The following is a 26,282-nucleotide window of genomic DNA, read 5'->3' as shown; positions in this document are numbered from 1 at the left end:
GGTGACTCTTCATAGCACAGCAGTTTTTCCCGGCCTACGCAGGTGACATGGTCTGAGCTCAGACACTTATACTCATTTAAAGCAATTGCGTGTCCCCTGACCCACGTCCCCATCTGAGCACTGATCCCTTTATCACGGTCATTGCTGTGATGTTTCTCATCTGTAGTTCATTCGCCTGGATAAAGAAGGAGATGCTTTCATGAACCTTATTTCACTGTGTCCTCTCACGAATTCCGTGCTGTAGAAACAGCACATGCTTTCTGCGTTACTAAAGAGTTTACCGAAGGAGTTAACAGAATGCTGGTAATCAGAGGCAGAGGGATGCTGAAATCCGGGTCTTCTGGCCCTCGCTGCAGGGCTGTCCTCTTGCACCGCAGATCTTACGCCTCTCGAACTTGAGTGAAAAACAATGTCAGTGATACGAGTGTATGGTTCTAATGGTGGATTTTAGGGCATAAACTGGACCAAAAGAAAAAGAAGTGAAATGCCAGAGGTATTTTGTGGGTAATGAGGAAGAAATGGGCAGAGTGGGCTGGAAATGGTGACGAGGCTAGGAAATTTTCCCAGCGAGAACAACAGTCTTTGTCCAAATGTTTTGGAAGGCACAAAAGGATAGAGTCGGGGAGTGAGCTGTCACAGCTGCGGAGGTTTAGACGAGGTGCATTCTTTGCTGTGTCAGCCTGGAAGGGAGTAGCAGGGGGAGGTGGCGACACGTGCATAAATACGAGGGGCCCCTGGCACTTCAGGGCCAAGGTGTTCGGTGGTCCACCCAACACATGACATGATCCAAAAAACTGTCAAGCGCTGGAAAGAATTCTGTTCATGCCCGTCCCCAGGGCCCCCCTGCAATGCAGATAAAATCAGTGATGAATTGTTCACACCGGGGCACATGCTAAAAAAAAAATTCGAATTATAAGAATTAAAAAGATTCTTCTATTAAGAATAATAATAACGCTCATTAATAAGAATCGATTACATGCCAACAGAATAGCTTTACATGCATAATCTTATTTTATCCCCTCCATAAGAAGCCTTGAGGTGAATGTAATAATTTTCCCCCATTGCCACATGAGGAAACGGAAGCTTATAAAAGAGGCTTGAAATCACTCAGCCTCGTGGAACCGGAACACGAGTGGACCCACTAGTGCAAACCTCGAGCGGTGCTGCCCAGTAGAAATACCAAGGTGTGATTTTTAACATTCTGGTAGCCACGTGGTGCACAAGCAAAATGAATCAAGGGCCCCTTAGTCATATGTTTTATGTAATGTTTTATATCCAGATTATTATCATTTCAGCATATGGATCAGTATTTTAAAAGTTTCCTAGGTGATATTTTTCACTCTTTTTTCATACTTAGTCTTTGGACTCGGATGCCAATTTTATGCATCTCCGTTTGGACGTGCCGTTTTTCAAGTGCTCAGTGGGCACCTGGGCTCGGTGGCTGTGGGCCAAGGGCAGGACTTGACTTTTCAGGCTGTACGGTAGTGCAGGGGCAGTCTGTGGGCAGACACACGTCACCTTTGAAGACTAGAAGCCCCGTCTCAGCGTTTCCTACTACAATAATAGACGTTCTAATAAAACGTGTATAGAATTTCGAGCATAAAAGGAGACCGAGAAAGCAGCCCAGTTCTCTCATGTATAAAAACAACAGGAAAGTAACATGCTATGCGAGAACTCACGATACACACCAGTGCACACTTCCTGAAGGAACTACCAAAAGTCATTAGCCAGCCAACTAAAAAAAAAAAAATCCCAATGAATATTCATGAACCGAGAGGCCTCATTCTGAAGGGGCAGGCAGTTTGCACCAGAAGGTTGCACATAGGATGATCTGTACATAATTATTTGAAGTCATTTGCAAAGCCAGACACAGGTACCAAAAGTTGCTCCTGAAAACAAATAGCCAGCTAGCTGATCACAAGTTTGAACAGCTTGGCAAATATGCATTGGGTATAAAAGCTAAGTTTTCTGTGTGTTTTGTGGTGTAACTGATGTGTGATTTTTAACCTTGCACCCTTCATCGGGGGAAAAGGTGGATGTTTCTTCAAAGCTCGAATGTGACCACTAATAAAGTTATAAGTACAATAATTTAAAACTAAGTTATTAGGGATGATTATTGCAAATGAAACAAATCCTGTGTAAATTAGGTAACAAGTGAGCAAAATGAGAAAAAAAATGATGAAACATTAGGTGTCCATACGGTGGGGGAAAATGAACCTTGAACCTCACTTTATACCATTTATAAAAACCAGTGTGACCTGAATCTGACACCTGAATGCAAGTGCCGAAACTATTGAACAGAGGGAAAGAAAACAGAGGAGAAAATCTGAGTGACTTCAGGGCAGGCAAAGAACACAAGAAGAGTAAACTGAACAAGAAAATAATTGATACATTGGAGTTAATCTAAACACTAAGTGTTCAAAGACAGGAAAATAAGAACATTTTATATCTGAGTGGCAAAGGCTTTTAAAAAATTATTACCCGATATTGGCAAGGAACCACTGGAAACAGCTCTCATGCAAGTTTCTGTCACAGATGACACCTTTCTTTATCAAAGTTGTGTCGTACGTGTCAAGATGGATACAAACACAGATCGGCTGCATGAGGCAGAGAGCCTTTGCCTGCACAAACAGAGATTGAGCCCAAGGGTTCCGTCTCAGCGTCGCGTGTTTCCAGTGGCAACGCTCGGACGCCACCTAAGTGCTGACGGCGGGGAAGAGAGAGCGAGGTGATGGAGCGGCCTCCCAAGCAGATGGCGTCTTTCAAAAATCATTTTTTAAAATCAGATGGTATGGCTATCATAATAAAACTTGAACGTTGCCGGAGTCCATGAAAAGGGAAAATACTTTTGATTTAACATGAAGTTAAAAAAAGATACGACGCTACATCCCCCACATTTAAAGGCTGCTGTGTGAGTTCCATAATTATGATAAAAGGAAGAATATGTGGCGGTGGGTTCCCTCTGGCTATAGGGATTCCAGTGGGGTTTTCTTATTTTATGACAGTCTATAAAAATTTCCACAGGAGTGCAGTTTTTAAAAATCGGGTTTTTTTTTCTTTTTCCTCTTCTAAAAGAAGGAAGGGGAGGAGAAGAAGGGAGAGAGCACAGCGAGGCAGGGAAACCCCGTGGCTCTGCTGTGTCACGGGCAGCACTGTTCGTGGGTGTGAGAGCAGACGCCCGCCGTGGGCTCCAGCCCGCCCACGTGGACGTCCGGGGTGCTGCCCTTTCTGTGAGCGGGCTTGCGGGTGAGCATCTGGTTGCAAAAGCACCCATGAACTCCCTGGGGCTTTGTGCATTTGCAAGCCCACCTGTTTTACAGAGGCCTTAGCTGTATGCATGGTCTTCGTAGGACAGGCAAAGGCGTGGAATGGGGAAGAGGTCACTGAGGGCTCCCTTCACGCCCTTTCCTGCTGCCCAGAGACTCGTCTGTGTGTTTTTGGTGTGCTGAGCATAGGACAGGGGCATCTGTTTCTGACTTAACCATTTCGTACGATGACGGTTCCCAGGGAGGAGGTGCTGAAGTGCATCAGTTAAAACCCAAGGGGCTACATTGCTGCAAGTAAGACAAACAGTAAAGATGGCTTAAACAACCCGTTCATTTTCTCACATAGCAAGGAGCCCAAAGGTTGGCAGTTCCGTGAGAGATGGTGGTCACCGTGAAGGCTCTCCTGGGTTCCTCGTAGTCTCAGTGGTCGTAGCAAACTCAGCAGGACAGTGGAAGGGGGGAAAAACACCCCCCACTCTGTCAGAATCCTCTCCCCAGGATCTCCCAGCAGACGTCCCCTCACTGGCATTGGCCAGGATTGCGTCACCGGCCTGCGTCTGGTCTGCAGGGGAGATGGGGGACGCCAGGGTTTCTGCATGTCTGCGTGTGTGTGTGTGCGTGTGTGTGCGTGTCTTTCTGCTGGCAGTCTTTCCAGTCGAGAATCGGAAGAGTGGCTCTGGGTAGACGGCCAACAGAACCCAAATGCATATTTAGGAAGCAGGGCTACTCAATACTTCGAAGTGTAGCTGCTCTCCCTTGCCTTCTCCTTTGAATCTTTGACGTCTGCGTTAGCTGGTTTGGGGTTGGGGTTGGGGAACAACGTCGTTGTGGTTGGGATTTTCCAAGTCCACACCTGGGGGTGGTTCCCATCCCCGCGCCAGGAGCCAGCATCGAGGTGGATGGGCTAACCCGGGGTTTCCATCTCTCAGTAGCACCGGGACACTGGCTGGCTGGGAAAATCGGATGCTCACTCTAATGAATAGATAGCTGAATTATCTCCTAATTAAGAGGAAGCAACTCAGGTCTGTACCTGGGTAGAAATCAATCACTAGATAAGGATTTGCTGAATGCAGACTATTCCGGGAGAACTCAGATGCAGGAAAGCTAACGTCTCCTTCCGAGAATGTAGTGAACACCAATGAAATCGGGAGCCGTGCAATAGCCCTCGGTTACCAGCTGGATCGTTGGGGGCGGCTTCCCTCAAGCAACGGGACTTGCAGCTGGACCAGGGGCGCCAGCGTGACTTCCAGAAGTGAAGGGGAACGGGCGCACCCCCGCCCCCCTTGCTGGGTGTGTGATTTTTAAGAGCACGGGTTTGAGGAGGAGCGCGCAGGGAAGGCGTACAGCTCTCCGTCTTTGTGAATTAATGACGGGCTTTTGTTGCCCGAAGAAGAGAACTCCTTTCCCAACCAGAACTCCTTTGCCTACTTATTATCTGCCGAGCTTAGCTATAAAATTTAACACCCTTATCATTGCACCTTTTCTGTCAGAAAAGAAAGAAATGAGTTTTCTTTCATCTGCCTGGCACTCCCTTCCATTTTGTGTGTGTCAAGCCTATACACCTTTTGATAGTAGAAGAAACGAATTAACCAGATTACTGAAACTATCACCCGGGACTGCTCAGGGCGCCCATGGGAAATGACAAATTGGATTATTTTTACCTTCTAGTCGTCAGTGTCTATGGAGTCAATATGTTCACATTTGAATTGAAAACAAACAAACTTAATGTCTGCTCTATGCATAGCGTCTTCCAAAGCTCTAGGGGAGTTTCCGGAGTAAAATGAGTGGATCCCCCACGGAGGAGGCTCCTATGGGGGAGACCACGGGTACCACAGCAGGTCACCCACTGTGGAAGTAAGGCGGAGAGGGCCATGCTTAGGAGAGGGTGAGTGTGGACCTCACTGGCCTTGTAGTTGGGAAACTGAACTTCCATTTCGCAGTGTGCAGAATCCGTTTTTAAAGTCAGTGCCCCTGACCTGTTCAAGGGGAGGGCCATCAAGGAACATGTATGAAGGACACACGGACAAAGCCAAAGGGGGTGGGTTCGAGGGTGGGAGGCGGGGATGGGTGGGGCAGGGCGAAAATGGAAACAACTGTACTTGAACTACAATTTAAACAAAAAATCGGTGTCCCTGACCTATTCACTGGGTTCAAGGGCAGAACAGGAAGCTGGATGAGATAGGCATTGTCACATTCCTCCCTGAGTTTCATTTCTCTTATTTGCTACGTAACTTGCAGTAACTGGATGCCAACTCCGGGCCCTGTGGAGCATGGCTGAAATAGCAAGTCAGCCCAAGACCCTGATCTTCAGGTGCTCAGGCTCGGAGACCTAGGGGTGTCCTAGGGGCAGGGCATCTTGGTGCATGAGTAGAAAATCAGGGAAGGGTAGAATTGCTTCATCTTCTCCCCACTTGCCTTTCCCCACTTGCCTTTCTCCAGTTCCCGGAGAACAGGTACAGAAGTGTTTCGGTTGAAGGGTTTCTCCATAGACCTTCATCCTCTCCAGGCGACTGAAGGCAGGTTGGTTTCAACAACCAGCTTGACGGGACGCGGACCTGCTGCCGCCTATGGCAGCAGAGGGAGAGACGAATCAAGGTCCGCACTCAGAATGCTGGTACAAGCTGGTGGGTGCGTGGCGGTGGCATCCGAACTGGGAGAACCTGAGGAAGGAGCAGGCATCCGTGGGCAGAGCCCGAGTTGTCCTTCACCTAGACATCCTCTGAGAGATGGCGGGCAGGGGTGTAATATGCGTGGCTGGGAGCTGTCCCACGTGGAAGGGTGCTCATACTTAGTGTGATTTTTCTTCTCCCGTAAATTGTTGCGGAGTGCAGAATGAGCAGGTGCGCAGGCGTGCCATTCTCCAGGCGTCCGGCGGAGAGGTGAGCCCAGGTTGGGGCAAAGCCAGGCATATCCCGAGACTGCAATCCAGCAGAAAGAACCTCCTCTCCTCTCCATGCATAGGGCAAGCGTGAGAAAGCTCTTGACCTAGTGCAGTTAAATAACATGTGGGGCTCAGACACCAGGGAGCTGAAGTAGAAGTATTTGGATATTAATGCTGAGCAAACCAGCTGCCCAGCACCTGGAGCTTGGGGCCCGCGGTTCAGTGTGAAGCTGAGTGTAGGGTGAGGCGTGCCTGCTGGGCGGAGGGGGTGCTCGGTCTAGTGCAAACGTGGACCCCTCATTCTGGGGGAGGGGCAGCCATGGGCTCGGCTAGCGCATTGCTGCTGGCCAAGAAGGAGCTCCTTGAATCAGCCCCTGGACAGTCTTGCTTGTTTAGACTTCACATTCTTTCATTAACAAGCCTCATTTAATTCATCTTCTCATTTGCAGGGGTATGGAGTTGTCCCTTTTTCTTTAGGTCAGGATGCCTCCTTCCTCCCCGGACGTACTTCCCCAACTCTGGGTTGTGTAGTATTTTCTAGAAGGTCCACACTGAGGTGAACTTGTGCCCTGGTACCAGGAACAAACCAAATTCTGCTTGTTCGTCCGTGCACATGTTTCTGCGGTGTCACTAGCACTTTCAAACGAGGGGCCTCAACTCGTGCTGGGCCAGACAGTTCTCTGCTGTGGGGGTCTCTCTCATCTGAGGGTGTGTAGCAACACCCCTGGGCTTTGCCCACTAGAAGCCAGTACACCTTCCCCTCGGGTTGTGGCAACCAGAGATGTCACCATGCGTTGCCCAGCGTCCCTTAGGGCAGTGGTTCCCAGCCTTTTTGGTACTGGGACTAGTTCCACGCAAGACAACTTTTCTACCGACCGGGGTGGGAGAGCATACTTCAGGGACGAATCAGGTGTATTACATTCGAGCTCATCTCCTGCCGTGGAGCCTGGTTCCTAAAAGGCCCGGGCCAGGACCAGTCTGTGGCCTGGAGGGTGAGAACCCCTGCCTTCAGGGGCAAAATCGCCTCTCGTTGAGAACGTGCTTTAGGATCTGACAAAACCAGGGGCAGCTCCACTGTGTCGGCAGGCCCTGGCTGACTGTGCTGCACATGAAGGCAATTGGCTGGGAAATTCAGACCTCTCAGCTAGAGACCAGCCACATGGACGTATGTCTTCTTATTCCCAGCCACAGGAAAGGTAGGCGATGTCTAGGTGCTGCCAGTACCGGCCACATAGCCCATGGGCCCCGTGGCGATGTCCATTCATAACTGTCCAACCCCCTTGGAGACGCTGAGGAGCCAGGTTCTCTTCATTCTGTAAGCGCAAGCAGACCGGAATTATTTCTATGCAGAGATAACGTTGAATAGGAAACTTGGAAACGTTTAGGTTTTTGTCCCTTGCTGCACCCCGTCACCAGATCGATGTTGGGAAGAGGTGCCCGTAGGTGTCGAAATGTAAGTTTTCCTGCCGAAGAACCATAGACAACACTTCACAATCTGTTAATCCCCTCTGCTTCCCATGATACAGTGGAAGCACCACATGGGCCTCGTCAAAGGCATTTCCCGAAGGTCAGCAGGGGTGAGTTGCAACCCCACCACTCACGAGCTGTGTGTGACTTTGGACAACGGTGCTTTAAAGGTCTCACTTCCCTAGACATACAGTGGAGAGAGGAATTCCTCACTTCCTGGACTCACAGAACGATTTCAAGAACCAAATGAAATAACAGATTAGAAACTGGTGCAAACCAGAAAATGCCGTGCACGCACGATTATTGTCATCCTTCCTATTATCTTCTAGAAAGACGGATGCTTCACAAATTGACTTGTTAAATATCCATTTATAGATACTCAACTCCCTTGCTAAAAACTCATTTAACTACAATATTTTCATTGGATTTAACCACTTACACAGGCTGAATTGAAGAACCCCAGTTGGTTTTAAATCTCGCTCCTGGCTAAATGAGAGGTTTGAAGAGGAAATGGGAAGCAGCGATCAGCATCTTATTCGTGGGCGTCATAGCATTGCTGAAACTCCCCCTCTCTCAGCCCCCATTATCACCAATACGGTGGGCCTGTTACTTAACGTACATCGCGTCCCAGAGTGGGCTCGCCGCCTTCACACTCCATACACACGATACTCAAGCTCTGCCCTCCAAAAGCAGCCGTGGTAAAGGAGCTAGGAAGACCCCCACGGTGGCAGACATGGGAAGGCACTGGTGTTCTGTGCCTGCTCACTGTGATCACGCCCTTATTCTGCTTGTCACACAAGGAAACATTCCTCATTTCTAGATTCAGAATGAACTTAGGGCTCCTGAGTACAGGTTTCGTCAGGCACGCCCGGGTGCTTCCATGCACATCCCCTCGTGTTCAGTCTCCCAGAACAAGCAAGTGCCTTTGCCTCTCTTTTTCACTTGTAGCATCTGAGAAGGGAATTGACCCGGCTCCAGCTTGTGATGTTACAGCTCTTGATTGAGTCCAGTGCTCAGTTCATTATTTCATGTGACTTCCAGGTCAAGAAGGTTTAAAGATTCTCACACCAGGGAATTTTTTTTTTTTTTAATTGACTATGTATAGGAGCTTGATAATGTCTGTGCAAACATCAAAGAATGCACTGAAGTTACAGAGCTACGCCATTCATTTGCATCTTGATTTTCCCAGCCAGAAGTTAGAATCGTTCGGTTGGTTCATTTCCCACCTGTGGTGTACCTCAGGCTTGATTGCACACACAGAATTCTTTGGTAGGCTTTAGTCACACAAAATGACACCACAAAACTATGCTAAGGCAGAAACAATTAGCTTCACTTGTGATCTTTTTTCTTTATTTTTAAAATGTATTTCTCATTTAGGTAACATTGGCTTGTAGAGAAATTTCAGGTGTGTAACATAATATAAATCAACCTCTACGCAGTGCATCATGCTCAGCACCAAACCCCGAGTTTTCACAACCAAACCCTGAGCCCCTTCCCCTCCACTAACCACCAATCCATTGTCTGCCTCTGTACGTTTGTTTTCCTTTTGTTTTGTTTGTTCATTTTCATTTTCATTTTTGTTTGTATATTCCGTGTATGAGTAAAATCATACAGTATTTGTTGTTTTCCATCTGACCTATTTTACTTAGCCTAATACCCTCAAGGTCCACCCATGCTGTCACAAGTGGCAGGATTTCACCTTTTCTTTTTTATGACTGCATACTATTCCATGGTATATGCGCGCACACACACACAGCACCACCTTTATCCATTCGCCCATCAGTGGACACTTAGGTTGTTTCCAAATTGTGGCTATTGCAGTAAACATAGAGGTGCAGGTATCTTTTTATAGTGAGTGTTTTTGTATTCTCCAGATAAATACCTAGAAGAGGGATTGCTGAATCATACAGTAGTTCTATTCTTTTTTTAAGCTTTTATTTATTTTTAGAGAGAGGGGAAGGGTGGGAGAGTAGAGAAGGTGAGAACCATCAGTGTGAGAGAGAAACATTGATCAGTTGCCTCTTGTGCACCCCCTACAAGGCACCACACCTGCAGCCCAGGCACGTGCCCTGCCCGGGAATCCAACAGGCAACCTTTCACTTTGCGGAACGATGCCCAACCCACTGAGCCACGCGGGTCAGGGCTGGTAGTTCTATCCTTCATGTTCTGAGGACTCTCCATCCTGTTTTCCATAATGGCTGTAACTTCTGCTCATTATCAAACCAGAGCCAGCAGCCATACCAGGCGCCACCACTAGGAGTCCCAAGTCAGATGTTCTGGGGTAAGACCAGGGGATTCTGCCCTGCAGTCAGTGCTGGACTTTGGCTCCAGAGGGGCCATTGCTCAGGACCCTCCGCAGCTTCGTTGCTGTCAAGGCTGGGTATCGGGGGCTGAGCCTTCCTCTGGCACACTCTTCAGACGCAAAGGAACAGAAGTTCAGAACCATTCTAACATTGTGGGATCTAGACTTATTTTTCAAGCTTTCCTCTCTGCTTTTTATGTTGGCGTCCTGAACAGTTTTCTCAGCAGGGCGTTACTGCACTTTTGGCGCCCTCTAGGTGTCGGAGAAGCGCTAGTCCCGAGAAGGCACGTGGCTTTTCCCCGGCTGCGTGGGCTCCCCCTGTGGTGGAGGGTTCATTTGCACTGAGAGTCTGATGCAACAGTCACCCTCACCTTTTCCGATTTTACCTCCTGTTTCCAGGCGTGATTAGCTGCTCTCCCCCAAGAATTCTAGCATGACTATCTATAGCTCGCACTGCCCAATGATCATTTTAATATCTTATTTGGGCCCGTGTCCAAAATGATTGAGATTTTTGGAATGAGCCAAATCTGATTTTCAGTCCCAGCTCCTATAATTCTTTAAGATTGTGTTATTTCCTTGATGTGTACCGTATAGGGTTATTGTGTGGCTTAAAAGATAATATTTGTAAACTGGCTTAGAGTGTCTGTTACATAATGAGCATTCAACAAATGCAATATCATTATTATCATAAATATGATAATACTCTTTCCTTTTTAACTATGATCTCCTACGAAATAGGAACATCCTACATTCATTCTTCTTCCCTTACTTAGCAACTGGTACAGTTTGGCACACACAGTGAAGGTTTAGATAAGTGAGTCACTTTCAGAATTAGGTAATTTTTTATTTTTTTCTGAAGGGGGATTTAGAGCACTAGGAATTCCTTTGATCAGGAACCAAATCCCCAAATGGAAGTGAGGCTTGATGGGATTATCTTGTAGCATTCTCCATCTTCTGTAGTACTCTCTAAGGGTGACGTTCCTATCCCATCTGCATTTTCATGCATGACAGATTCTAACTCTGGACAAGTTAGCCAGCCATGCTCACACCTGGTTTCCTTGACAACCCTTCCTCTCAGCAGTAACGGCCTGTTATGGGTGGGGTGGGGAATGTTGATAAATCCGCAGTCCAAGTCATCCACAACAAGGTGTCGACGTTAAAATACTGGAAATGACGGTGGAGGCCTCTGACTAATGTTTGTTAGATGGGGGTGACCAGTAAAGGGGGTCACTTTGGCTTTTAGCCAGGAGAAATTCTGTCACGGACCAGGCTTTCCTTTGGATCTCTTTCTGGCACCAGGAGAGTTTTCGCCTTCCGTGTTTTGCGAAAGGAAACCGTTTTTAAACCAACCAGAAATGAATTAAGTGGCGCCTCTTGCTCACCCTCCTTAACCTTCCTTATCTGCCTGGGGTCGCCCTCCCGTGTATTTAGAATTGCTGAATTGACCTTTGGGGGGTGATCTCTGGAGCTGAGAACAGGGGGGTCACGGGCAAGCACTCCACCTCCAAAAGACTGCAAAGCCCTCTGGAAACAAAGAGCGCCTCATTAATGCAGAGCAGCGTGGGGCCTCCTTAATTGCAGCTTCCTAGGATGCCCTTTAGCTGGCTCCCCGCGAAGGACTTGGGGAGAGTGGGGAAGAAGGAATGGGGGGTGAGAGGGGAGTGCGGGCAAAGCGCTCGCCAAGTCTCCAGATGACCTGGAGATCGTGTCACGTTTGCTGATTAAATCCAGGAAGACAGGAGGAACTGACTGCTAGATTCAGCACATGCTAATAACCGGATGCAGATTTTTGATTTATTTGTGTGGGTTTTTTTGCACTCTTCTCCATTCTGTGGCTGGTTTGGTGTCATACAATCCTGCAGAGCAAAGTTGCTCAACCTTTTAAAATAGCTGTTATCACCTTATCCCCAGGAGCCTTTTTAGATATATCTTTTTCTAATAGTTCTCTCTAATTGCATCCCCCGTGAGAATTTAATGACAAGTCATAGTAATATCCAAGACATTTTTGCCCCACAAGAAATGATTGTTGCCCCATTAAGAGTGCATGCTGAAGAGTAAATGTCTAGTGATGGAGAAATGAGGTTTATATTAATTTTTCCTTTCACTTACTAACAAAACGATTATGTCCTTTGGCACTTTCGGCAGGAGTTGGGTGTGTGTGTGCATGCGTGTGCACGCATCTGTGTCACTTTTTGCTGGTTAAACGGGGCTCCCCTGACTCCAGGTCCTGTGTTCTGTGTAAGTCACATCCTTGCCCCTCAGTTGCCTGCGGTATCTTTCTGTCCACACATGCAAAGACCGCAGATAAGTGCGTTTATGACAGACTTTGACAGAACATCGCACCGTCTAACTTAGCACTAGGACAATATCGCCAAAGCCACCTGGATGACTTTTTCATCCCATCACCTTGCTGCCTCCAGTCCCCATCAGGATAAACCACTATCGCGATTGCTGTAATGATGCCTTTGGACATCGCCTGTCTGTGTGTCTCCCCAAACTGCCCTCTATAGTTCCCTCAAAGTGGCCATCCGGTGTTCAGGTGGATGAATGATAAATAAAGAAGCCAGCTTCACCAGTGCATCCCCATCACAAGGACTGGTTCTCGGTCAGCATCGCTTGTGCACATACATTATTTTACTTGGTCAAAACGATTCGCCGAGTGCCTTCTGCGTGTCGGACACTGTGCTAAGTGTCCATACATAAATGCATACCGCACTCTGTAATATGAAGCATTGCAGCTTCTAAAAATATTAAGTTCAGGCGACACAGGAGCTAATGCAATTTTCTCTTCGGTGCATTGAAAAATCTATTAGTTAAAGAGGCAGCTATATTTCAGGAAATTAAACCGCTGTAACAGTCCAGTTCACAAATCAGAACTCCCAGTGCTTTGAAATGCCTCGTTTCATAACGTCAAGCACCGAGGGATGTTCAGGCAATCCGTAAGTGCTCCGGTGACCGATCTCCCCAGCTTCACCGAGCCACACAGGGGCTGCGTCTTGCCACTCATGAGAGAGGAGGGGCTCTTGTTGCCACCGATAGAGGAAGGAGTGTGTTGATAGATCTGTGCTCACGTTCCTCCCGATTCGCTCTGCCTTTGCCGTTATTCTAGAATTAATTTTGTTTGTGGAAGATGGTTTCTTAGTGGATTTCCGAATAATGAGCGTTTCAGGTGGAAGACAGCTGATTTATTTTAGGCACGAGTTGTATGTTTCGAATGAATTGATGGCTGCCTAGTGTAGGTCGGTGTCACCTGTGCTTCTGTAATAGGAAGCTGGAAGACCCGCTTGGGGGCTCCTGCAAGGTTCCCTTCCAAGTTTCCACTGTGGGAAGGTGGACGGTGAAACCCAGGGTGGGGCAAAAGTAGGTTTACAGTTGTTCGTATGGAGAATAACACAATCATTAATAAGTAATAATGCAAGAATAAACTCTGGGTTTTGTGTAAACCTACATTTGCTTCACCCTGGATGTAACTCCGCTCTCCAGCTGATACTCATTCTGCAGAATTTCACAGTCACTGAGCTAGAGCACCTTTTACTGAAATGGGATTTCTGAGTTTACCAAGAAGGACGGCCAGGAAAGCCCTCGTGGCTCCACGGGCATAAGTCAGCCGTGAGATGCAGGGTTAGCCGAAGAACTCCTGATCTTCCACCAGCACTGCCCTTCATGAATCGATGAGAAAGGTCTCCTCTGCCCGTGCATCCAGCCATGTCAAGTTCAGGTGGGCCCCTTAAGTTTGGGCCTCTCTCCCTCGTTTCTGAACAGAAAGCTGGTTGATGATCTAGTGTAAATGCTGCAGTCGCCGAGTCCTTGAGAAAGAGCAGTGTTTCCTGTATCTCCTAACTTGGTGTTTCTTACTGCGTGTTCCGGGGACGGCTACCTTAGGATCACGTGGGGTGCCGATGAACAATACGGATTTCTGGGCCCGGCCGCAGACCTGATGAGTCCTCACCTCTGGGTGTGTGGCCCTGGGACTCGTCATTTTTGTCAGCATCCGCTGAGGTTCTGATGCCTCTCAGCTGCCTCCTGTTCATCTTTTTCCTTCACGGGTCACTAGCACATATTCCAGAAATGAGATTATGTCTCTTTGCTAATGAAAACCTTTTTGTTTCTCCCCGCTGTCTCCACTGCCCATTGCTCCGTAGCATGGCACATGGCAGTCTCCCGCATCTGAGCCTTTCCTGCCTTTCCCTGTCCTCGCCACCACCGCCAACTCTGAGCCCCACCTAACTCTACCAGACTAGTTCTTTTCTTTTTTTTTTTTTTTAAGATTTTATTTATTTTTAGAGAGGGAAGGGAGGGAGAGAGAGAGAAACATCAATGTGCCGTTGCTGGGGGCCATGGCCTGCAACCCAGGCATGTACCCTGGCTGGGAATCGAACCTGTGATGCTTTGGTTCGCAACCCGCACTCAATCCACTGAGCTATGCCAGCCAGGGCCAGACTAGTTACTTTGCACATGCACACTCACACACACACACACACACACACACACACACACAGTTGCTTGTTCACATCCCCGTGTCTTAAATGATGCTACCAGTGCCTCTCCTTTCCTCCTTTTCCCCTAATGTTTGATGAACTCCGTTTCCAACACCAAATGTAATGCTCACGTCCTGAAGACACCTCGAGGGGATTGCCCTCCCTCCCTTCCTAACGTTCCCTTCCGTCAACATACTTGGACCTGACTGTCACCCAGCTCCCATCATGCAATTACAGACGTGGTGCCTGGTTTCTATGACAGCCCAGTACTCCTCCCCCCACCCCCGACGTGTTCACACCCTTGTCTAGCCCCTTCCCACGCTGCCCAGGGCTGGCCTCTGCGGCCAATAAGACATTGAAGAACTGACACCGTGTGCCGTCTGAGGCCGAGTCATGAAGGACACCCCAGCTTCTCCCTCACTCTGTGTCATCCCCTCACTCCGAGAGCAGGCAGCTGCTGTGTCGTTAAGACGTCTAAGTAGCCCTGCGGGGTGGTCCGTGTGGCCAGGATCTGAGGCTCCTTAACAGCCAGCACCGACTGCCAGGCGTGTGGGACCCCGAGCACCCGGAGGTCTCAGTGGAGGTCCTGACTGAAACCTCTTGAGAAATCCCAAGCCGGAACCACCCAGCTCATGGGCACCACCATGCTTGACCCAGGACTGTATGAAACAATACATTATTTTTGCTATTTTCAGCTGCTGCATTTTGAGGTAACTTGTGATGCAACGTGGGATAATGACTATCCACCAGATCCTGGTCCCCTCGAGAACATCGGCGTGTTTCATCCATCACGGACTCCGGTCCCTCACCCCTCCTCAGCACCTGACCCACATCCAGTGTTCTATATAAATGTTTATTTAAATGATCCCAACTGAGCTAAACTGGAGTTTTTCTTTGCTGGCAAGGGTAAATACAATGCGGATGATTTTAGCTACTAGATAGGAGTCCCATCTGTTTTGTTGCTTTAAACACCATTAGCAGTTAACATTAACAATTAATGACAGTAGCCAATACTTACGTACAGCACTGGAATTCTCACGGTCCTATGCAGCGTGTGCTCTATGGATGCCTGTTTTACAGGCAAAAGACCAAGGTGCACAGAGGTTTAGCTACAGTACTTGCCCAAAGCAGCCTAGGCCAGCGCGCGATGGAGCCAGGTGCACATGCAGGCAGACTCCCGAGTGCGCACTGTTAACCAGTTCCAGAGGTAACACTGAGTCCTCGCCACGGGTCCCCGCACTGCTCTGGGTGCCTCAGTTCCCCTGCCTCCCTTCGTGATTTTCCCAACCCCGTGCAGTGTGTGTTGTTTTACCCTCTCTACTTTGTGGGTGAGGAGACCGAGGCATAGGGAGATGAACTTGCCCTTGCAGAGGTGGTGGAGTCAGGGTTTGGAGCCCGGCCAGTTGGACTCCCAGGCTGGTGCCCCTTCCGTGACCCCCTCTCATGGCTGCTCCCAGAGTCCCCGCCCTGCCCACCCTCAGAGGGTGCCACCTCACCCTCCATTTCTCATCAAGGATGTGGGTTCTGAACACACGGGTGGGTTGTCAAGACGACCCCTCAGAAACTTCATGAAAGGCAAATGACCTTTCAGACGCGATGCGGCGAGGATGAGTTCGTTTTTTGATCTTTGAAAATGTGTCCAGGTGGTTTGTCGTCCACAGGAAAATGTCGAAATGGATAAGAAATCCATTTTGAGCAATAGATATTTCCAGGATGACAGAGAAAAGCTTACTGACTACAAGTAAAAAAAACTCCCTGGGGAGGGAAGGGGACAGTACATGCTACTAGTACCCCCACTTTACAGGTGATAAAACTAAGGCCCAGAGAGACTCAGAGGCCAGAAATGCCCAACTGCAAGGCATTGTCCCTAGTTGCCAGGCAGTACTGCTTCTCCATGAGATTTGGGCAGGATGGAGGCGGGGGTGAGTTATGACTGGATGGTAACCCAGAGGGTTTCAAAAAGCCCATCGGAATAGGCCAGGGGCTGTGGGAAGGGAGGAAAAGAGAGAAATGTGTTATTTCAGGGTTGAATGTGTAGGGCTGGGGGCCTGAAAGTTGGGGCGAGGGGAAGGACTCATCCCCCAATCTCCGGGTGCTGCGATGGCAACGCCCGGCCTGTAGACTGCTTGGGAGGCATCCGAGCGGGACAGCCCTGTAGCAAGCTCCCCCCACTGCTGAGGTCCAGCCTCGGTGGGGTCTCAGGGTCCCCAAAGATGCACGGCTAAGGTGAAGAGACTGAATTGAGACACCCGGTGGGGCGCCGGAGGACAGCCAGGCTCTCTGGGCCTGACTGACTCACCGAGAAGAATCCATCTTTATTTTCATAGGGGAGGTTATACAGCATTCAATGCATAGTGTGATTATTAAAACAGGAACAGTTACCACAAAAATAATTTCTGAAAACACAGGTTTTACAGATCAATCATGTTAAAGAAATAACTGAAAAGTACAGGAAGTCCCACAGATCAACCATGTTAAACAAAGGTTATTTTGACCAAGAGGGTCATTAATCAGAGAGCCAACGAAGGTATACAGGCACAAACTTTCAGGTGCCAATTAGTAACGAGATGTCTATTAAGATTCTAGGGATTGGTCTAAATTAAAAGGGTGCAAGGGGTGATTTGTGGATATATAGAAATCACCTATTTTCCATTAAAATTAAATTTATCTCAATCAGATAACTAATTTTTGGCCTACATTTTTTGGTTTATACATCTTGCGGGGGGCATGTTTTGTGTTCATTTCCATGAATTGAGATTATTATTTCCTACTAGAACTCCTTGCTTCTATACACTCCTGTCCAGGGTATGGGAGGGGCAGTGGCTCTAATAAATCTTAAGCTCTCAGGTGGTGACTCCTTAAGAAACATTCCTAGCAACAGCTTCCTTCAGCGTTCTGGCCGTTGGTCTGCCCATAGTTTAATTTTGTCCTTAACTTCCCAGGTGGGGGGAGCAGGCAGCATTAAGGTTGCTAGGGGTCTCTGTTATGTGGTCAGCAAGTCATTTCATGCAGAATCAGAGGCATTGTGTAGATTTTTTGTTATAACACACAGGTATCTAAAAAGCCCACCACCTATCGCTAGCAGGGACAGGCATGCAGGAGGAGATAGACAGGAGACCCGGCCACAGTTGCCTCTGCTGAGCAGGTGCGTCTCACCCCACCCAACTGTGTCAAAGGTCAGCTGTTGGTCGGCTCCCGACACCCCACAATACCCAACACCCAGTACGCCCTCAGTAAACTCTAGATCATATTGTCTATTGTTACCATTACAGGGGCATCCAACGCCTCCTGAAAATAGCATCTTCCAGTAGAAACGGACTCTGTTCCCTGATAAAACCAGCCTTTTCCCCAGTCCTTCCCTCGTCTGTCGAAGGTCGGAAGCCTGACATCACCCATGATGGTTGTAAAGAGTCACCTGTGGGTCTGTGTGCTCTGGCCAACCCTGAGCCTCCACGCCCACGTCACTCCCCTGGTCAGACTTCCCGGGGAGCTTTCCTGTGGACCACCCAGCCTCAGCGGACCCTGGAGTCACGTGCAGAACTTGGCAGAACCTCCCAGGGAACTGGCAGCTCTGGCCAGGCGAATTTCCCCTTGAGAGCCTTCCTGGCCCTCCCCCACTCAGAAACCCGTCAGCCAACCCCGGGGTTGCCATCGCCCCTTTACGCCAGTGCATTCGGGTGGAGTTCTTGAGCACGATTGCCCGTTTGCTAATTAAATCTTAGAACATGCTGCTTAGCCTAATTAACAGCCATCTCAAGGCTAAGAAGACGTCCATGAAAATAAGCCTAACTTTCAGTTTTATTATCATTTTAATCACATGAGCCCTTCAGTGCGTTCATAATGATGAAGGACATAACTAGGATATTGCCCTGCCAGGGGCTGGCGTCTCTATGGGGTATGCGGGGCAAACTGCAAGGCGAGAAAATTCTCCGGGTTAGGTTTTCTCACCTTCCCTCGGGGGATTGTTTTCTGGCCGCTGACCCATCACTGAGTGTCCCTGGTGGTATTGCAGTCTACCGTGGGGTGGCAGTGAGATCAATACCAATGTGGATTGTACTACGAGACTGCCCCACAAGGCAGCATGGGGGACCCGTCTCACCCCCATGTCCTCCTCCTAAGACCAAGGATGTGCTTTTCTCATCTACCAGAGGAGGTCTCAGGTTTCCCAGCAGATCCCAGCTTGTCACTGGATGAGTCTTGATGTAGAAACATAGGAAAAAAGCCGTGTCCACTCCCAACTTCCCCTGTGTTGTCAAAGGAACCGTAATTCCTTGCTTTTCCCAAACTCAAAACCCTGAATCATCTGAGCCTTGGTAGTGTGGACAGCTGTCCACTGGGAGATGAGAAGTGGGCTGTACAGAGGCCCACTGGGGTGTCCGCCCAGCTAGGCAACCCTCCTCGAAATTCCAGTGAGGTGTTCTAAGCCCCGTTTTGCAGATGAGAAAACTAAGGCTTGTAGAGGTTCAATAACTTGCCTGAAGTCACAGGGCTCATTCGCAGTGGAACAGGTACCAAGGCCCAGGCTAGGGGGCCCAACCAGCCGTGCCTCTTCCGCTGCACCCTCCTGACCCTGGACTTGAGCAGTTAGTCATGCGTGCGTCTGCTCCTAGTCGCGGAAAAGGTCAGAGGATAGCATTTGAACCCAGGCCTGGCTAACCCTGCAGTCATGCATGTTCATCAGACGTGTTCTTTGAGTGATGGCTTGTTACCACAGTAAAAATGACATCATCCCTGCCTCGAGGAGTCCCAGCCTAGAGCCGGAGAGAGACATGGGAAATTAGACACAGCGTGGCAGCTCGCTCTGCAGGAGCGAGGGAGGCAGCTTGGTATGGAGCCCGCACCCAGCCTGGGGCCCGCAGGGAGGTGGTGACCATGGGGCAGTGCCTTCTAGATTGAGACTTGAAGGAATCACGGGATTTGGATGAAGGTGGGGGCCTGGGGAGAACATTATATGCAACTTCTAAGAGAAGGAGCCATTTACAATACACGTATCTGCTTCTTGTTTCAGGTTCTTCCCTCCCGTCGATCCCTTAGTCTCCTTTCCGCATGCAAACTCATCTGAATGCTCCTCTTCCCTCTAATTGTATGCGCCGACTTAACTGATTGTATATTAAGTTGGCGACTTGGGGCAACATGCAGGCCCGGGCTCATGTTGAGATTAATTTATTCCCATAGTCCTACTGTTCCGCGATGCATCCGAGTGCCTCACATGCGTGTTAAAAATAAATCTGGGAGTCGCGCAATCTAATTAGGTGGCTTAACCCAGTGCTCTGCTGTTCGGGCTTCTCCAAGCTCTCCTGCGTGGACGGTAACCAGCACAGAGGAAGAAGTTAATCAAAGGTCTGATGAAATGGCCTCGCTGCGGCGTGGCCCGGTGATTGCCAAGCTTCAGTTCAGGCACGGTCTCCGGGGAGAGTGGCGGGAACCCAGCCGAGCTCCAAAGGCTGGGGCTTTCGCCAGGAAGGGTTTTATAAAGTCTGCCGGAGGGAAGTCCTCGCAGAGCCCCCAGGCCTCGGATGTGGCTGGTCGGGAAGCTCACTCCAAAGGAAGGCGAGTGTGGTGCGGAGAACGAACGCGAACCTCTCCTCCTGACAGATTCCGGCCATAGCTTTGCATCTCGCTTGCTGTGGATTGCAGACAAATCACCCACCTTCCTGCACTGTTGGTTCATCGGTCCGTGTGTCGGTCCACCCATCCACCCCCACCCACGCCACAGGTGTGCATGTTGCATCTATTATGTATGAGGCGTTAATGCTTTGATCTTGCCGTGATGCCACTGATTGAATGACCGTGCTGGTTGCGGTTGGTTTGCCTCCCTCTCTCCCTTCTCCACCCTGCTTTGTGCCCCGTGAGACTGGCGCATACGGGTCAAATTGCTTCACTCGTTGGGTTTGTCCAGCGGGCGATCCATGTGTCGGAGGGAAGACAGGCTGAGGTCTCTCCCCCTGTTCTGTCCTGTGGGGTTGTCACAGGTAGCCCATGTTCCCCTGCCGAAGGTCACTGCTCCTGTCGGGAGACTCATTCATATGGCTTTCTCTCTGGATCCCAGCAGCTGCTGGCATTGGCCCTTCAGGCCTTGGGTGGTAGCAGTCCCCCACTGTTACCCTCCCTGGGCGCCACTGCTCGGGCCTTGGTAGGCCCCTGAGCTCTGTGTGTACGTCAGTTCTTTACGGCTCCGTTGAATGACTCAGGTTGTCCAGTTGGAATGTACTGTTTCTGCCCACTCCCGGACCGACACGGTGCAGTCAGTGCCTAGAAGACACTGCCTTTGATAAATGGCAGAAGCTCAGCAAGACCAAGCACACTGTCAAAGGTGACACTGTGATTAAGTGACGAGGCCAGAACCTGACTGCAGGTGTGCCTGACTCCGGATCCCAAGGTTTCATGCTGTGCCATCTTCTGGAGACCCCCCCACCGCCGCCGCCACCTTCAGTGGGAAGCAGTTCGACAGGCACGGCCACCTCCATGACCTGAAATGAGGAGGGGAAATCGGGCAGATGTTCGGGGCTTACATTCACTGAGGGCCTCTTGTGTACGAAGCGCTCAGGTTCTTTACTCTCTCTTAAATTTTACATCGACCATGGGACACAGGAAGCATGCCCACTTTATAGGTGAAGAAACTGAGGCTTAGAGAGATCAGCATCTTTCATGGGGCTGGAGTCCAGACTTCAGCTTTTGTCTCTTCGTTCGCTCCTCCGTGCCACCCAGGTGCAAGGTGACAGGGCCCACAGCCGTAGCAGTGAAGAGTGCTTTTCATGAGACTGACACACGAGAAACAGGTCAGCCCATCAGTTTATGGAGGTGTTTTTCTGGTCAACAGTATCCTCATTTATGCGGAGGACCATTGTGAAACTGACAGTAGGGAGTGTAGTTAAAGTGACATTTTCTTTTTTTTTTTTTAAAGATTTTATTTATTTTTAGAGAGGGAAGGGAGGGAGAAAGAGAAACATCAATGTGTGGTTGCTGCGGGCCGTGGCCTGCAACCCAGGCATGTGCCCTGACTGGGAATCGAACCTGTGACACTTTGGTTCGCAGCCCGCGCTCAATCCACTGAGCTACGCCAGCCAGGGCTCTAAAGTGACATTTTCAAATAAACTGCAGGTGAAGGCGTCCTTGGGGGTCGGTGTGAGAGAGGGAGCGCACCTAACAAGTTGTCACAGGGTCCCTTCTCAGAGCCTTGCTAAACCAGCTTCTGCATTCCCACCATCGCCTGGTCTTGCTTGGTATGCCTAAGAAAGACTGTCGTGCTTAGTTTTTCTTTACAACAGCTTTAGTTGTTCCTTTTAAGAAGTTGAAAAAGATTAGTTAAGTGCAGAAAGTATCCAGCCATGCATGAACACTAGAGGCATTCATTGACGCAGATACCAGATACAAGAAGCATCGTACACAGGACAGTGACACCTCAGGCCCCTTCACAGTAGGCACCTCGGGACCTCACACAGTTCTCCCAGTTGCCATCAGCTGCCCTGTCGTATTTTCCTGAATCTCATTCATGGTCTGAAATCTCTCTCCTTCCAAAGGTGATTTTAGTTTTGGGAAAAGCCAGGGCACCAAATCTGGGCTGTAGGGGGGCTGAGTCACCTGGGAAATTGGATGGTTCACCAAAAAACTCTATAGGAGACGAGATACATGAGTGGGCGCATTGTCGTGATGAAGCTGCCGATCCCCAATTGTCTATAGCTGCAGCTTTCTGAATCATCTGAATGGTTTCTGTGGAGGAATATTCAAACTTAAAATCTGATGCTGATTCGTTGTTCTACTCACTCGGTCCTTTTGTGTGTGACGGCCACACAGTGCACATGCTCACTTGACAGCATCTACCATCCCCACTGACCAGTACAGTGAAATTGTCATTGTTCACGCATGTGCATTCCAGTCCACTCTCCTTGGCTGCTGGGTTACATGGATGTTGCACAAACTGTTCTCATTCTATTAACAATGGCTGGACATTTTCTGGACAGATCTCATATGTACATTATCTACCTACTTATCTATCACACATCATGCCAAAACATTCCCCACTGGTAATTTGATGTCATGCTGTATTTTTTTTCTGTCCCTGTGTAAATTCCTGTGGATATGTTGTCATGTTGTTTGGTTATACATAGAGGTTATTAAGCAAAAGTCATTTCAGAACTTGATTTTTTTCATTTAATATCACATGCAAATTACCCACACCTTAATCTACACTGTGGATTGTACATTATGCCATCAGTTTCTTGCTTTTAAGTTTGACTCCAATGTCTTAGAACAAGGGTCCTCACAGTGGAATTGTAAGGACAGAAGGGATGAGTATTCCGTGGACTCTTGTTAAGGTGGCCACTTTTTTCCTTAAAGAGCTGCGTGACCAGTGTTAACCTCACAGAAGTCAGAAGTGTGCGTGGCTTCCACACAGACTCCTCACAGCAGCAAAGATACCCCCACCCTCCGAGAGTGACCTCCATGCATGACCTGTACTATGGAAAGCTTTCATCACACTAATATTGTGTATTATTTCTAGCCTTGACTTTGGGTACCAGGTGGTACCAAGATGTGACTTGCCTTCAACTCTCCCCACCTGTAGGACATTGATTGTTACAGCAGGTGCACATTTCAGGGGTGGGTCTCTTTGGGCTCATTGGGTACAGGTGTGTGCGGGGGGGCAGGTGTCTTGTTACCCAGTAAAGAGTATTGCATAGATAATGACCAGCTTCTCATGTGTTTGTGTGAGAACCAGGAGAAAGCAACAACACTGATTGGTTTAATGACCACTTTAAAAAAATAAATGAGCATAAGCTTTAATAATACCTTTAAGGCACAGGTGGCAAACACAAGGCCCACGGGCCGAATCCGGCCCTCCACCTTGTTTCTACTTGGCAGCAGCATGGAGCGCTCACTAAATTGTTAAGGAGGAGTTACATTTACGCAGTCCTAAAATTAGATTCGGCCCTTTGAAGGCAACCACGAGGCTGATGTGGTCCCAGGTGAAAATGAGTTTGACACCCCTGCTTTAAGTAATAATCCTTAACAATTGAAAGAAATGCATCTACCTAGGAAAAAATTAGGTATTGTTTGCAAAAAATATATGTAGTCTGATTCAATTTGTGTACTCTTATTTCTTACTTTTGTGCATATTCTTATATTCTCCGACGAGCCTGTGTAATTTCTGTAATAACAAAAATATTATTTTGAAAACCCGAGCACAGCGTTTACATATAATAGTTATTCTGTAAACATGGCTTTTCTTCTCTCTTGATTCAGAAACATTTTCTTTCCAAAAAAGCTTCACGTGCCAAGCTGCAAATTACACAAACAAATCTTTAAGAACATTTTCATTCATTTATTCAACAAATTTTTATCGGGCACTTCTTCTGTACCAGGTGCTTATGGATGATGTTTATGCCAAAAATTAATGGCGTGATTTTTGTTTTCTTTCTCCTCCTCCCTGCCTTCGCCGCCCCGTGCAGTCTGAGGTGTCCTGGATCCCCAACAAGCACTACTCGGGGATCTACGGGCTGATGAAGCTCGTCCTCACCAAGACCCTTCCCGCCAACCTGGAGAGGGTCATTGTGCTCGACACCGACATCACCTTCGCCACCGACATTGCAGAGCTGTGGGCCGTGTTCCACAAGTTCAAAGGTAAGGTGGCCCCTTTTTTCCACCAACTTTGAAGGTGCCCGCGTGCCAAGAGTAGTAACTGTACTTTTAAAAAAAATGTGGGGCGTGGCCTCTTAATGAGGACACGCGCTAATGAAGTGGGTAAGGAGTTACAAGTGCGGCTGGGTGTCCGTGCTCTTGGCCTCTGGAAAGCCCGGAACCGGAATTTGCATCTCTGTAGTAAACAAAGAGGTAAGGTCTGTGTGTGTGTGTTCATAGAAAGAGCCCCGTTTGGGTGGCTCTGTAAGAGATAAGTATCAAATGTGAATCTCTGCGTGCGGATAATTGAGTGTTGATTTACGTGTGGAGAGACACACATTTATCGGGTTTCTCTTTTTATCAAATGATCCTTGGATTGCAGAGAGAGCCTGTGCCGCGGTGGAGAGGAGTATTGATTATTGAGCGTTTGGGAAAAGGTTCTTACGGCTCTTGCTTTCCTTCACGTCGTGGTTTCTTATTTGAAAGAGGCGTGTACGTTCGGCTCTCCCAGAGGTTCCTTGTAGTCTGGTGGGTTTCTTCTTAGCTGAGCTGCAGCTCCTGCCCCTGCCCCAAGGGGTGTGAGTGTCGGTGAGAAACCGTGAGCCCTCAGGTGAGTTCAACCTGAGAGCAGCACCAGGTCCAGGTCGGCACGCGTCTCGGGCTGTTACTGCAACGCCCTCCTCCCAGAGGGCGTCCTTAAATTGCCATCTTTTTAAAGTTCTCCTATTTTTAAAAAAGATTTTATTTATTTTTAGAGAGGGAAGGGAGGAAGGGGAGAGAGAGAGAGAGAGAGAGAGAGAGAGAGAGAGAGAGAGAGAGAAACATCAATGTGCGGTTGCTGGGGGCCGTGGCCTGCAACCCAGGCATGTGCCCTGACTGGGAATCAACCCTACGATGCTTTGGTTCGCAGCCCGTGCTCAATCCACTGAGCTACACCAGCCAGGGCAGAAGTTCTCCTATATTTTAAACAAAAACAACAAGAAGTTCGATGATGCGATTTTTTAAATTTTGTTTTTTAGTTTTCTTTTTAATATTGCACCCTGGCTTCTGGGTTTAAAATTTCTCTTACCTCTTCTGTCCCTCCGTGTCACCTGTGAAGGGGAGAGGCCACTTAGTGATTTTAATCGGCAGCATTTTCACAAATCACAGGCTCTCCCCGTGGGTTCTGTGTCTATCGGTGGGAAGGAGAATAAAGCCCTTGCCTGCTCTGGTGTCTGCCTGCGTCTTTCCGGAGCCTCTGGGGTCTGGGCCAATGGGAGATGTTTCCTCCGCGTGTCCAGTGGGAGGCGCTGTGCCCCTCAGGCTCTTTCCCTCGTCCAGATCAAAACTGACTTCCTTTACCCACGTCAGCGTGGGCCCTGATAACCGTACCTGATAACCGTATCATCTAGCCCCGGTGCTGAACCTGAGCGTGCCTCCGCTTTCTGATCTCTTCCTCGTGGGAGGCTCGGGCCCGCCCATCTCACAACTGCACCGACGCCTGGGCACAGGGCTGTGCAGGGTTGAGAGCAGAACTCACCTGCGCTGTCTTCAGTGTGTGTCTGTTTGCAGGTTCCCTGGTCGTTTCTGCTTGTTTTTCTGATCTAATCGAACTCACTGGGGGGGGGGCAGATATTTTAATAATCAGGTTGTATTTTATTCATATATTGATGCCCATGTTCAGTATACAGTGATGTATTTATTCAACAGGCACTTTCCATGTCCCTGTGAGGTGTCAGGCAGTGTGCTGACCCAATGAAGGGGAGTGAGAATGACCACCTCTCCTGAAGGGGGTCAGAGCAGGCAGCTGGGAGGGCCTCATGGAGGAGGTGACCAGCACTGTGTGCTCTGTGCTGCCAGATAGGAGTAGTGATCGTGTGCAATGGGTGCCCGTATTTCCCTTTGGGAAGAAAGGACTTATTATGGCTCCAGCGGCTGGGAGCGGTGCCTGCAGATGGCCCTCAGCTATAGCTATAGGCCTTGTTTAGGGGTGGCCTCAGGTGAGAAGAGCCACCTGCCCATGGCCTTGCCCCCTTCCTGGGGCACCGCACATCACACAATGACTGAAGAATGGAGAGTTTTTCAGGATCAGCTGCAGCGCTCCCTTGAGACTGTCTTGCGGCCGGGTCCCTCCCTCTGCCCAGTCCTGCCTTCGCCCCTTAGCTTTCACAGGTGCTGTTCCCAATTCCCACCCCCCCACGTACCCTCGTGCATGCTGACTCCCACACCAGAGTCGGCTCCCCGGGCACTTCCACCTGCTGTCTGCATTTACAGCTACAAGTCCCCCTTGGATA

At 49.0% G+C, this 26,282-nt stretch overlaps 1 protein-coding gene across 2 annotated transcripts in view; it reads left to right on the top strand.

The window, feature by feature from the left end:
- The window catches only part of LARGE1 (LARGE xylosyl- and glucuronyltransferase 1), a 461,643-nt gene that overhangs the window by 247,572 nt on the left and 187,789 nt on the right, over positions 1-26,282 (top strand). For both annotated transcript variants that reach the window (XM_036019534.1, XM_028532714.2), the window contains one exon: positions 23,841-24,012. In XM_036019534.1, the coding sequence (XP_035875427.1) occupies positions 23,841-24,012 (172 nt within the window). The remainder of the gene's footprint in view (positions 1-23,840; positions 24,013-26,282) is intronic.

Source organism: Phyllostomus discolor, chromosome 2 (assembly GCF_004126475.2).
Source record: "Phyllostomus discolor isolate MPI-MPIP mPhyDis1 chromosome 2, mPhyDis1.pri.v3, whole genome shotgun sequence".
In the NCBI taxonomy this organism is placed as follows: Eukaryota; Metazoa; Chordata; class Mammalia; order Chiroptera; family Phyllostomidae; genus Phyllostomus; species Phyllostomus discolor.
This window is presented reverse-complemented; position numbering and strand designations above follow the sequence as displayed.